Source organism: Pavona decussata, unplaced genomic scaffold (assembly GCF_977016875.1).
Source record: "Pavona decussata unplaced genomic scaffold, jaPavDecu1.1 SCAFFOLD_324, whole genome shotgun sequence".
NCBI classification, from domain to species: Eukaryota; Metazoa; Cnidaria; class Anthozoa; order Scleractinia; family Agariciidae; genus Pavona; species Pavona decussata.
This window is the reverse complement of record NW_028145713.1, coordinates 1224919-1238431: the sequence shown is the minus strand read 5'-3', so window position 1 is coordinate 1238431 and position 13513 is coordinate 1224919. Positions and strand designations below refer to the sequence as shown.

At 37.1% G+C, this 13513-nt stretch overlaps 1 protein-coding gene across 1 annotated transcript in view; it reads left to right on the top strand.

Annotated features, from left to right (window-relative positions):
* Positions 1-13513, top strand: part of LOC146453715 (furin-like) — a 128904-nt gene that overhangs the window by 28478 nt on the left and 86913 nt on the right. Inside the window, exons 3-4 of the mRNA XM_085096281.1 lie at positions 4888-4977; positions 11338-11463. Coding sequence (XP_084952407.1) covers positions 4888-4977; positions 11338-11463 — 216 coding nt within the window. The remainder of the gene's footprint in view (positions 1-4887; positions 4978-11337; positions 11464-13513) is intronic.

The following is a 13513-nucleotide window of genomic DNA, read 5'->3' as shown; positions in this document are numbered from 1 at the left end:
TTCTAAAGGTTTACAGACATTTCACGCCCTTGCTGCGCCATATTTCAACACTGTGGATGCTGCCGACATCGAAAGCCAATAGAATTACAGGAGACCTACTGCTGAGTCCCCTGAGATTACTAGTGTCGCACCGGAAAATAGTTGAGTGCGTGACTGCAGTTCTATTACCAGTCAGAATTTCTCGGATTTCCTTGCGAAATGCCGGGCAGAAAAAATTCTTCGAAGAAAAGGAAAACTGCAGTGGCCTCGACGGTGAGCTCTATAGGTCCGAAAGAACAGCTACAGGCAGAAATGTGGTCACTGGGGTACGTTGAAGGACTATTTATATATTCCAAATTTTATCCATGTGAATAAATTGCCGCGCAAGCTTGCAGTTTAATATCTGAGTTTTTCTGCTTTGCAGGTTTGATGGAGATATTTTTGCACCCGCAACCTGGTGGCCAGCGTTGAGCGCGATGCGTGGGGAGGGAAAGGGCCTCAAAGAACTCACGATATATCGATTATTGTACCTGGGCTTATGTGCTACGCACTTATGCGGTTTCCACAAGAGTTTTTCGCCATCCTTCATCGGAAACTTTCTTCTTCTTTTTCTTAGGACCAGTTTTCCTCTTAGTTTTTCAACCACAGACTCTCTTCTTTCTTATTTTTCGCCATACACGATACACAAAACAAACACAAGCGAAAACTTGGTGTGAATAAATCACAAGTTGCAAACGTAAACAAAAGGAAGAGAGGCGACATGAAATGAATGACTCCGGATGTTTTACCGCGAAAAACATCACAGGAAGCCCTAACGCTGACATATTTTAATTGGCTTATAGCACTCTGGCGGGTGATAGAATTTCATTTGAAAAAACTTTCTTGTTGATAATTTGCGCATGCCTCAAGATTTGTAATATATTTTTTCTTGAAAATGAAGTGAGACTAGTAATGTTTAGTTTGGCCTCAGAATTTTTTTTGGCAAAAAAACGTCTCTCGAAGGTATCCGGTAACCTTAACATAGCCCGTTTGATTACAGTGAATTATTTCTGGGAGGACTTTAATAACCCTAGTTGCAATAACTTTAGAAGCAATTTTTGCATCTACATTGATTAGGGATATTGGTCTCCAGTTTTCCAAATAATTTCTGTCCTTTTCTTTCTTTTCAATTAATGTGATGACAGCCTGCTTTTGAGAGTGAGACATTTCTTTTTTGTTATAAGCCTCATTGAACGAGTCTACCATAAATTTACCTAACAAAGGCCAGAATACTCTATAAAATTCCACTGGGATTCCGTCATTTCCAGGCGTTTTACCAGCTTTAAAAGAATTTGATATAGTTTCGCATTTCTTGAGAGTTATTTCTCCCTCACAGCTTTCACTTAACTCCTCAGAGAGTCTTAATAGATTTGGATTATTAAGAAAGGAATTTACTTCTTCGCTGTTGAAGGACTATTTATATATTCCAAATTTTATCCATGTGAATAAATTGCCGCGCAAGCTTGCAGTTTAATATCTGAGTTTTTCTGCTTTGCAGGTTTGGTGGAGATATTTTTGCACCCGCAACCTGGTGGCCAGCGTTGAGCGCGATGCGTGGGGAGGGAAAGGGCCTCAAAGAACTCACAATATATCGATTATTGTACCTGGGCTTATGTGCTACGCACTTATGCGGTTTCCACAAGAGTTTTTCGCCATCCTTCATCGGAAACTTTCTTCTTCTTTTTCTTAGGACCAGTTTTCCTCTTAGTTTTTCAACCACAGACTCTCTTCTTTCTTATTTTTCGCCATACACGATACACAAAACAAACACAAGCGAAAACTTGGTGTGAATAAATCACAAGTTGCAAACGTAAACAAAAGGAAGAGAGGCGACATGAAATGAATGACTCCGGATGTTTTACCGCGAAAAACATCACAGGAAGCCCTAACGCTGACATATTTTAATTGGCTTATAGCACTCTGGCGGGTGATAGAATTTCATTTGAAAAAACTTTCTTGTTGATAATTTGCGCATGCCTCAAGATTTGTAATATATTTTTTCTTGAAAATGAAGTGAGACTAGTAATGTTTAATTTGGCCTCAGAATTTTTTTTGGCAAAAAAACGTCTCTCGAAGGTATCCGGTAACCTTAACATAGCCCGTTTGATTACAGTGAATTATTTCTGGGAGGACTTTAATAACCCTAGTTGCAATAACTTTAGAAGCAATTTTTGCATCTACATTGATTAGGGATATTGGTCTCCAGTTTTCCAAATAATTTCTGTCCTTTTCTTTCTTTTCAATTAATGTGATGACAGCCTGCTTTTGAGAGTGAGACATTTCTTTTTTGTTATAAGCCTCATTGAACGAGTCTACCATAAATTTACCTAACAAAGGCCAGAATACTCTATAAAATTCCACTGGGATTCCGTCATTTCCAGGCGTTTTACCAGCTTTAAAAGAATTTGATATAGTTTCGCATTTCTTGAGAGTTATTTCTCCCTCACAGCTTTCACTTAACTCCTCAGAGAGTCTTAATAGATTTGGATTATTAAGAAAGGAATTTACTTCTTCGCTGTTTACTTTGGTGTTTTGTTTACTGTAGGGTTTTTCATAAAACCGCCTTTCAGTGTTTAATATTTCAAAAGGATCAGTAGAAATAGCACCACTCACGAATAATTTGCGAATGTGTTTCTTGATATTATTCCGCTTTTCTAAATTTAAAAAATATTTGCTATTTTTCTCACCGTGCTCGTGCCATCTTGTTCTGGACCGTTTGATAATTCCCTCTCCTTTTTTATCATATAATGCCTCCATTTCACTTTTGATCTTTTCAGTTTCTAATCGTGTTGTTTCACAAGGATTGTCCTGAAATATTTTAAGCAACGCTTGATATTTTAAGTTAAGTTCTTCTTCTTTGCTTTTTAGATCTCTTGATAGTTTTTTTGAATAAGCAATAGAACTTGTCTTAATTTTGAACTTGAGCCAGTCCCATTTAACTCGTTTATCTGACAAAATCTGTGTGAAACATGTTTTCTTTACATTCTCTCTCCTCTGCTTCTTCTCCTGTCTCCAGGCAATATGTGTTTTCAGATCTGCTGCTGTTTTTGAAAACTTGTTTTAGCTTCTACTGTGACATTAAATTTTGTTTGTTTTGTCATCCTTCTTATGTCATCTGTAGCGCTCTTCTTCCTTATACCTGCACTTATTGGCATGATAAAAGTGGCCTCTGCAATGACAGCATTCTTTTGATTGCTTCAGGTTCCTTGGTGGCTGTTTTGGTGGCTCCTTCATCACAGGGTTAACTTTTGGGTTTTGGTTTGGATTTGCATGTTTCAGATCAGGTGTATTCCTGTCTGCAGTTTCCGCATTAATTGCAGTGGCTAATTCCATTGCCTTCTTGAATTCCACTTTCCACTAGCAATCTCCACTGTATGCCTTCATCATCCACACCACAAACCAGTCAATTACGAAGCATTTTTTCCAGTTGCTCAGCGCCATGTATTGTTTCTCCTGGCTGGCTGAAACAGCTGTTAAATTTGAACGGATAGACGATTGTCAAAACAAATTGTTTACCTTCAGTATATTTCTAGCAATACGTGAACACATCTTTTATTCAAAAAACATATTACTGCCACCCTGACTGCCACTTACCGATGTCGCCGATGACATGTTGACACGAAGCGGCGAAAACGTCAACCACATGCAAAGTAAAGGTCTTGTGTCCACGTCATTGCTTACGTCATGCTTTGGGGTTGTTATTTCAAGGTTGACGCTTTTTGAAAAGAATACTAGAAAGACGATTGTATGAGTCTCGTATGATGTCCACTAGCGTAAGTTAAGTTGAAAAATTCAAAATGTATCCTGTATTTGACAAAGAGACGGTTTTGATATCAGTCTGTATAATTTTTATACCCACTCTGCAGTCTGCAGTCTGCATTTTATACCCAGTCTGCAATCTGCAGTCTGCAGTCTGCATTTTATACTGACAATAATTCTAACCAAGGACAACCTATTCAATCCGAACTAATCAGTTGGAAAACTAGTGGAGGAGTGGTTACACAGCTCACAATTTTCCACAATATGCTGTCTTATTTTGGAGATAAGAATGTTCCCCTGTATCCCCCATGCCCTAGAGATTGATATTTTGATGACAATGCCATAGTGGAACCCCAGTTTAATGATCTTTGGTATAACAATATTACCGGTATAACGATCAACATTAGTTTGCCCAGCAAAAGTGATAGTAAAATGTATGGGACAGAACCTCGGTATAACGATCTTTGGTATAACAATATTCCCGATATAATGATCAACATTCATTTGCCCAGCAAAAGTTATAGTAAAATGTATGCAGCAGAAGGTTCCTTGGTAGAACGATCTTCAGTATAACAATATTCCCGGTATAACAATCAACATTCTTTGCCCAGCAAAAGGTATAGTAAAATGTATGGGGCAGAACCTCGGTACAACGATCTTCGGTATAACGATGGGAATGTCATTGACCAAGCACAAAAGATTTTCAGTTATAACGATAAAATCAATATCACAGACAGCAGTGACCTGTATTTTTGGTAATGAACACCTTATGAGCTGTACAAACTGTTTTTGACATGTTTTAAGGACATAAAAGAATTCTTTGGATGTTGTAATTCATTTGATGATCAATTACAAATTTATAAGATAATGTGTAGTGATAAGGCGATTATCAGCTTTATCCCGGTATAACGATATTTTTAAAAATTTTCCCCCAATATCGTTATACCAGGAATTCGGCTACAACGATATCCTGGTTTAACGATATAATCTTAACGTTCCCTTGGCATGTCGTTAAAGCAGGGTTCCACTGTACTCATCACTTTTCTGTGTTTAAAATGTATGCTTTCTAACAAAAGAGTTGAAATATCTTTTTATGTATTTTATTTTCAGGTTGAATGGTTTATGCAACAGAAAGAAAAAAAATATCAACTGTTTTCCAGAAGTTTTAATGATCCTTTGTTTAAGGAGCAGTGGTACATTGTAAGTACCTCATTTTCTAAGTATTTTTGTCTTGGTTTGTTATTCATTTAATTACTGGTCTCTGTTGTTTGATTAATTTAGCAGGGGCACAGATAAGACTCGAGTTTCTGTATTCATTTGGTTTATTTACTGTGTACTGTATTTATTTTACTATTTTCTTGTTTTTCATTGTACTTCATAAGAAAATTTTTTATTTGCAATTGAAGAAAGAAAACATAGAAATACATATACACGTATCACTACAAGGCTCAGTTAATTAGCTTACACTGTAGATTAGAAAATTATACATTCAAACAGTAACCTTAAAATGATACAATAAGTACAACTAGTTAGATTTACTTTTTACAATTTTAACATTTTAGGTAAAACAATAGCAGTAAAAAATGAAGGTTCTACATAATTTATAATTCATCACATTGTACCCTTTACATACATCACATTCCTTTTTTACATAACAAATATGTATAATAATATACAGGAACTCAACTTGCCTAGGCAGTTTTATAATAATAATTATAAAAGTTTTAGCAAACCAGCCAACTACGCAATGCTGTGAAATAGATAATAAGTACACAATGAAAATTATCGGAAAACATTTCTGAGCCCCCAGCAGGAATCGAACCCATGACCTTCCAGTTACTAGTCTTTAATAGTGTAGACTTGACTGCACTGACGGAGCAAAAGTCTAGTAGTTGTGAAGGCATTATCACCGAAAATGAATGCTTGTTGGCTCTAAACGAGTTTAAAAATGGCAATTATCTCGGCTCGGATGGTTTCACAGCTGAATTTTATAAATTCTTTGGAATGATCTTAGTGAAAACCTGATTCTCAGTCTTAACTATGCTTTTGAGAAAGGAGAGCTTTCAATTTGTCAGAAAAGAGGAATAATTTCTCTCCTTCCAAAAAAGAACAAACCTACAAACAATTTAAACAATCTACTTCCAATCTCATTGTTAAACACTGATTACAAAATTGCTGCTAAAGTCGTGGCCAAAAGACTCGAGAAGGTACTTCCTTCCATTATCAATCCAAATCAAACTGGATACATTAAAGGGAGATTTATAGGTGAAAATATCAGGTTAATTAGCGAACTGATTGACTATACCAAGGGAAAAAATATTTAAGGCATCGCCATTTTTCTTGATTTTCGTAAAGCGTTTGACTCTGTCGAATGGGACTACATTGCCAAGGTGCTTGACGTGTTCAAGTTTAAGGTCGATTTCAAACGCTGGGTAAAGGTTCTTTACACTGATATATCCAGCTGCGTTATAAACAATGGTTTCGTGTCACCTTTCTTTAAGCCCAAACGTGGCATAAGACAAGGCTGTCCACTGTCGGGGCTGCTCTTTGTCTTAGCTATAGAACTGCTTGCACTCGCAATAAAGAACGACTCGCTGATACAGGGTATTTCTGTTGGTAAACAAGAAATGAAATTATCGCAGTATGCTGACGATACGACGGTTTGCATTAGAAACACCTCCTCTGTCGAAGCGCTGCTCCGCCTTCTGGATAAATTTAAAAACTGTTCCGGTTTAGAAATCAATGCACATAAATCGGAAGCATTATGGTTAGGCTCGTGGAAAGATCGTTGTGACAAACCTTTCGGTTTTAGTGGCCCAAAGATTCTGTCTGTGCCCTGGGAATTCATTTTTCAAACGATGCTGATCTTGTACGCAAGCTTAATTGGGCAATTCCAGAAAATATCCATACCCAACAACGGACGGCTTCCATGTTTTAACCCCCCCTTGCCTTCGGAAATTCCAAAATGCGTTACCCCCCCCCCCCCCCCCCCCATGCCCTCAGAATTCCATAATCGTGAACCCCCCCTCCCCTTCAGAATTTCCGGTTTTTCTGGGAAGTACATTTTCGACTTTAGCAACGCCTATATGAACAAACGAACATGAATTTATGCCTCCTCAGGGCTGTGATCTAGCGGCGCTAGGCGACAAGCTTTACTATTCAGCGACAAGAAGAACCTATTGCTAGTGGCCAGGCTGTGAAATTTTCTTTTTAAGTCCGAATTTGGCTATAATAATAAACACCATTTACGGCAGTTTTACTCCTCTTTGTTTTCTTGTGCCATTCAACTCCTTTAGGAAAAGAAGGAAACTAGAACAACGCATTGGATGAAAACAAAAATCATTTCTTTTCACCCCTTGTTTTATACAGGCACAAAATCCATAGAATGTCTGGGATCCCAGGACTCCTCGCCTGCTTCAGTCGGCTTCAGTTTCTGAACCAAAAATTCAATTAAATTGTATTTGTGATTCCAGGCGCTATCAAGAGAAAACTTGTGGTTTCAATTACCACATTACGAATACCTAGTCTTAACTATTTCAAACTCTTATAGCGAGGAAGAAGAAAACCCTTTGTCAACAACATTGAAAACAACTTTGTGCAAATTTAATTATCAGTGATTGTGATGCGCGTCTTGAATGTTCCATTCCACGTGCCCGAGTCCCTCACGAGTAAACATACATCGTTGCTGTTTTGTAATTATCTACATTATTTACAAAATGTTACTGAAAAAAGTAGCAGTCATTTACCTAAACCCTCATACAAGAGCAGCCTTCCAATCGATCGACTCTTATGCCGGAGCACGTGGACAAGATTGCGTCTTGTTCGCGGAATGTAACACGATCGCTTCTGAAATATCTTCGCTGCGCAAGCAGTACGCTGCGCAAGATTACACTTGATTGTACTTGAATCTTTCGAATGAAAACTTCGGAAAAAGCATTTCCTTATTTAAAAACGTACAACGTCTACGGTAGAATTCGGCAAGGAACCGGGGAAACTTCAACGTGGCCGCTCGCTTGCCTTTGAGCAGACTTTGTTTACATCTTCGGCGTAGCGTTACAAATTTGCATAAATGTTATCGAGATCATGGAATCTCAAAAGGCGATCTCACGTTTTCTTCATTTCAAATTGTAACCGTATCTTCCTCTCAAAAATGACTGGAATACCTGTCCACTAAACCCAGTAATAAACAGTGAAGGAAGCGAAACTAAAAGATTGCGACTTTTTCGGCCGCTGTTTCACAAGCTGAGAATGGAAACACGAGCGATCGCTACCAGTATACGCTGCACATAATGCTTGATTGTACTTTATCTTTCGAATCAAAACTTCGAAAACAACATTTCCTTGATTAAAAAACGCGCAATAGCCCCCCCATGCCCTCAGAATTCCATAATCGTGAACCCCCCCCTCCCCTTCGGAAATCCTAAAAGCCGTCCGTGGTATGGTATGGATATTTTCTGGAATCGCCCATTTTTACGTAAAACTGGAGAGCCTAGAAAAAGTCCTTAATAGCTGGAAAAGAAGAAAGTTAAATCTATATGGAAAAATTAACATTATCAAAACTCTTGGCTTATCAAAGCTTATTTTCAACGCTTCAGTTCTTCCCATTCCTGAAAATTTTGCCCCGAAGTAAATAAATTAACATTTAAGTTCCTGTGGGACGCTAAACCTGCGAAAATTAAGAAATCCACTATTATTGGACCTAAAGAGAAAGGTGGACTAGAAATGATAGATTTTGAACACATGAACAAAGCTTTAAAATGTGTTTGGATTAACAGGTTCACAAACGAAAACAGAGGAGCGTGGAAATTAATTACCGATGATGCAACTGTGCATCTAGGAGGTTTCTCCTTCCTGTTGCAATGCAACTATAGAGTTAAAGAACTCGACTTGAAGAATGTACCGACTTTTTACGTAAGACTGTTAGAATTTTGGGAGAAGGTCACACACTTAGCGTGAAAGAGTGATCTTAGTCCAAAGGAAACAATCATCTGGAACAACAAAAACATAAAAATTAACAATACATCTGTGTTTTTCCCAACGTGGTTTCGTAAAAGGAGTCCACAAAATAAGAGACCTAATGAGTGACAATAGTAAATTTCTCCCCTTTGAAGTTTTCTGTAGTAGGTTTGACGTTAAAGCCTGCTTTACAACATATTACGGTTTATGCAATTCAATCCGTCAAAATTGGAACAACATCTCCAAAGAATCCCGAGCCCTTGTTGATTTAATTGCTAATTCACGCACGAACAACTTGAATCTTACCACTGCAAACCTGCTACATGCTATCGCTGACAGCAAATTTGTGCCACCTTCATCAGAGCAAAAAATTCTTAATTCAGGTGTCTCCAAAGGAAATCTATCAAAGATATATCTTCTACCTTGGAGAATAACCGAGGAAATTAAATTGCGTATGTTTCAGTTTAAAATTATTAATAATACGGTGTTTACAAAGGACAGGCTTTTCAAAGCAAGTATTGTACAAGATGATAAATGTTTTTTTTGTAAAGAAAATCCTGAGACACTTCTACATCTGCTCTTTCACTGTCCAATTACAGTAACTTTTTGGAATGATTTTCGGGAATGGTGGCTTTGAAACGCCCAGATTGAATTCAACCTTACTCCCGCTAATATTCTATACCGTGTGATAGAAAATTCAAAGTTCTGTACGTTGCTCAATTTTGCCCTTCTAGTTGCCAAATTTTATATATATCGTTGAAGTTTAGACGAGGCACCCCTTTTCTTCCCCGTCTTTGAAACAGAATTACGTGAAAAAGCTCGCATCGAATATGATATTGCCAAGGAAAAAGGTTATCTAAAACACTTTAAGATTAAATGGGAAACACTAATTCGCAACAAATTCATCGACGGCGTGGTTATTTGAGGGACCCCTTGAATTACTTTCCACTACTTTTCTTGTTGTTGTTCTATTTTTGTCGTTTTTCTTTCGATCGTTTCTTTTCGCTTACCTGTTCATACTGCAATATTGTAAATAATTAACAATAAAAACAAAAACTAGAGGAGTGTGTGGATGGGTTGTTATCTAGATACCTTTTTAGTAGTGCAATGTAAGTGGCTTTTGTACTGTAATGTAAATAATATCAGTTATAATATTGTAAAAAAAATAGTTGGTAGTGAAGATACAGTGTTATTATTGTAAAGAGTGTTTTTTTTGTTGGTACCGTAGTATAGTATAGTATGCTTATATTGTAAGTACAGTTAGTACTGTAATTATCGCTATTAGTGTAAATCATTGTTAGCAGTGTTTAGTATTGTATTAGTAGCGTTACATTATGCTAATAAAAATTTAAAAAAAAAATTATTAAAAAGAGAAAAAAAAAGAGACCCCGACCCCAGCCCCGCGTTTTACTGACACCCAATTTAGTGTGACAATGTTATCAGTCACGGGACCACACCCAAAACGTGTTTGAACTTGTTGCCAAAATGGACATATATCAATTTGAAAACAATCTATGTTGTCAGAAAGAGATTGATGTGAGATATATAGAAATGGCCATTAATACTCTTGTATCTTTACAAGTGTATCAATGTTTGTTTAAAGTACCTTCCATATCATTGTTACCATGGTGACATCATCAGGTTGGAAACTTTGTGGTTACATTTTTTGGGCTAATATGTTTTTGTTAAGGACCTTTTTTGGGGGATTACGACAAAAACCGAAGCCAAGGTTGTCGAACTTTCTTTTCCTTTCTTTTACACTTACCATATTACAAGCATTCCCTCTCTACAAGGCTTATATGCTCGGATTCGGTCAGGTTTGTGAAGGTTCTACAGTTTCTTCAGGTTGGTGTGATAGCTCAGTTGGTAGAGCACTGCACCGGCATCACAGGTCATGGGTTCGAATCCTGTTCAAGCCTGAATTTTTTCAGGCTTTCTTTTTCACAACTGGCTAAGCTAGTAGCTGAAGTGAATTTTGATCCATTATTGGGGTGTTTATTGGAAAGAATTAATTATTACCAATCGAGGGAAAATATGGACTGAAAAAGGAAGGAAACATAAAGTTTGGAAAACAGTCTTTTCTCTTGCTTGTTTGCTTTCTCGCACCAGAGGATTCTCTTTTTTTTTTTTACCAGAGGATTCTTTGTACCATGCTATATAGTACACCGGACGTATGCTAGATATGTACGTAGTAGTTGATTGGTCTCCCCATGGAAAATCATAGGGGCTCAAATTTAAAACACTTTTTTGTATTACCTTTAATTTAAGTTCATGTTCAGGAGCAGTCATTATCACATGATACAGTTGACAAACATCTCTGAGTGAAATAAATTGTTCATTTAGGTAAATTGAAAGCACTGAAAGAAGTGTTTTGCAGACATTTCACCCATTGGCACTTTTTTGGTGTATACTACTAGTCTTACAATTTATAACTTGATTTATAAGAAACAGGAACATAAAGCCATTTTTATTTTGTTATCTGTACTGCTATGCTTACTTTCTCCTGCCTTGAGTTCCTGTGTTTTAAAATGCATCAACATGTCACTTGTTAATCTTAGAGATAGCTGAATTCATTTGATGCACCTTTTCTTTTAATTTTTGTAGGAAAGACCTGGACAGCCAACCTATAACATCACTTCTGTATGGGGAAAATATACAGGAAGTGGAATTCTGGTGGCAGTAGTTGATGATGGAGTTGATGGGAAACATCCAGAACTATCACGTAACTATGTACTTACTTCAACTTTTTATTCTTCAGTCACTTCATTTCTACATGTATCAAGTATCAAGTAATCAGTCACTGAAATCAAGTGTAGCAATACGTTTCTTGTTTTGCTGATTAGTAGTGATAATGTAATAGTCATGTTTAAACAGAAAACCTCTCACCAAAGTGGTTTTTGGGGAGGTGCTGAATATATGAATTTTTTTTTTGATTGGTTAAACTGAAAACTATATGGCACTCGTTTATAAAATATTGCTTTTACAATGAGAAAGGGAAATCAATATCTTCAAGCCACGCATGCAATGTTCTATTTCTTATGGACACTAAAAGACAACTCCAAAGTTGATCAGTCTACTTCTTTAGGCTTTCACCTTTTGCCACGTTCTCCCTTCAATGTTTGGGAAATCAAACAACAGTTTTAAATCCAAGTGTGTGGAGGCGCAACAACAGTATTCAATTTTGCTGCCTATTCTTGTTGGGATGACAAAGCATTGCATGTTCAATACAATGCTGGATTTTTAGCGGGAGGGGTGGAAGGCGGATTTCAATTTTAAAAAAGCAATTTCCTTACTTTTCTGAAAGTTGTAAAATAAGCTGCTGAAATCTGTTAACTGATCACTTATGATCAATTTGACAATCATAGCTGTGGTTTAAACTCACTTAAAATTGTTGGGTGTGTAGCTAATTTCGAGTGCAAGATTACAGAGTTCCATTCCTAGGAATAGTGTAGCAAGAAGGGCTCATTTTATCTTCCTATTTAGGTGTGTTTTTATCTTGACCAACTTTAGAAATTTCTCCTACCCAAAGAGAGAATCAATTGGACACGCATTTATGAGTCTGGTTCTGTGACAGCTTTTTTCCCCAAATCTCTGCTCCCATTGTGGCCTCGATTTTGGGAAAAAAATGCTGTACACAGAACCAGCCTCATATATGTATGTGTGAAATATTCCAATATAGCATCAAAAACAAAGTGTGTAACTTCGCGGTCCAGTGAAGCTGTACCTTATATTGCAGGGCACGTAGATGTGTCAGAATTTTCCAATTGAAGAAATTCTGCAATATAATATTTGTCGACATGGCAGCTGTAAGATATTCATCAGACTTTTTGCAAATGTTTTACGGGTCAATAACAGAGGAGGAAATCACAAACCTACCTTAACCCTTACCACGCGATGTGGGTTGTGTGTAAAATGGGTTTGCATTAGCCCGGAATAATTTTCAGGAATGGCTTCATGTGTGGAAGAAAATAATGAATACAATAAGGATCTTTTAGTGTTTGCAACAAAAATTGCCAAATTACAAAAGTGGATTGAGCGCGGCTCAGTCATTTCTCTGCAGAGACCCTCTATGTTTTAATTTGCATCCTAAAGCAACAGGCTAAAAGCACAAGTTGCGAGACATAGGTATGTTAATTTCCTTTATTTATAGGGAACCAAATATCGTCTCCAATCAGCACGTTTTGCAAATAAGTGACTCAGGTGATTTCATGTGGTTAAAGGCCGAAAGAAAAACCGTTTCACGTGCAAAACAATAGAACTCATTAAAATTCCCCCTAATTACTAAGAGTTTTGCAAGTAAACTCAATTTTTTTTTCAGGAGAAATAATTTCTCCTGAAAAAAAATTTGAGTTTTACACACGATCAATCATTGTCTTTTTTGAGTCTACTTTCACGTTTCTCGTGAGTTGTCAATCAAAACGCTGAATGAAACTTATTTAAGGTCTCGGAGCTTTGTTTTGTGAGTGGTTTGTTGGCATGGATAACAGTGCATACAGAACATAATTGAAGGCATGTTGTGTAGCTTTTGGCTTGGATGGCTTGAAACAATATTTCTGACATTGTTATGCCAAACTGGTCTTGAAAATTCTGTTAAAAATGCCGAAAACGTATAACACAACACAATGATGTCGGTCTTATTGTAGCGTAGGGCCTGAGCCGGAGCTAGCTCGGGCATGCGTTTGAAGTTGTGGCACAAACATGCTTGTAGTCGAGCTTTCATGTCGTGTTTGAGACTGATGTACGATAAACTGTTTTTGAGACTAGTTGTGTCTTTAGTAGT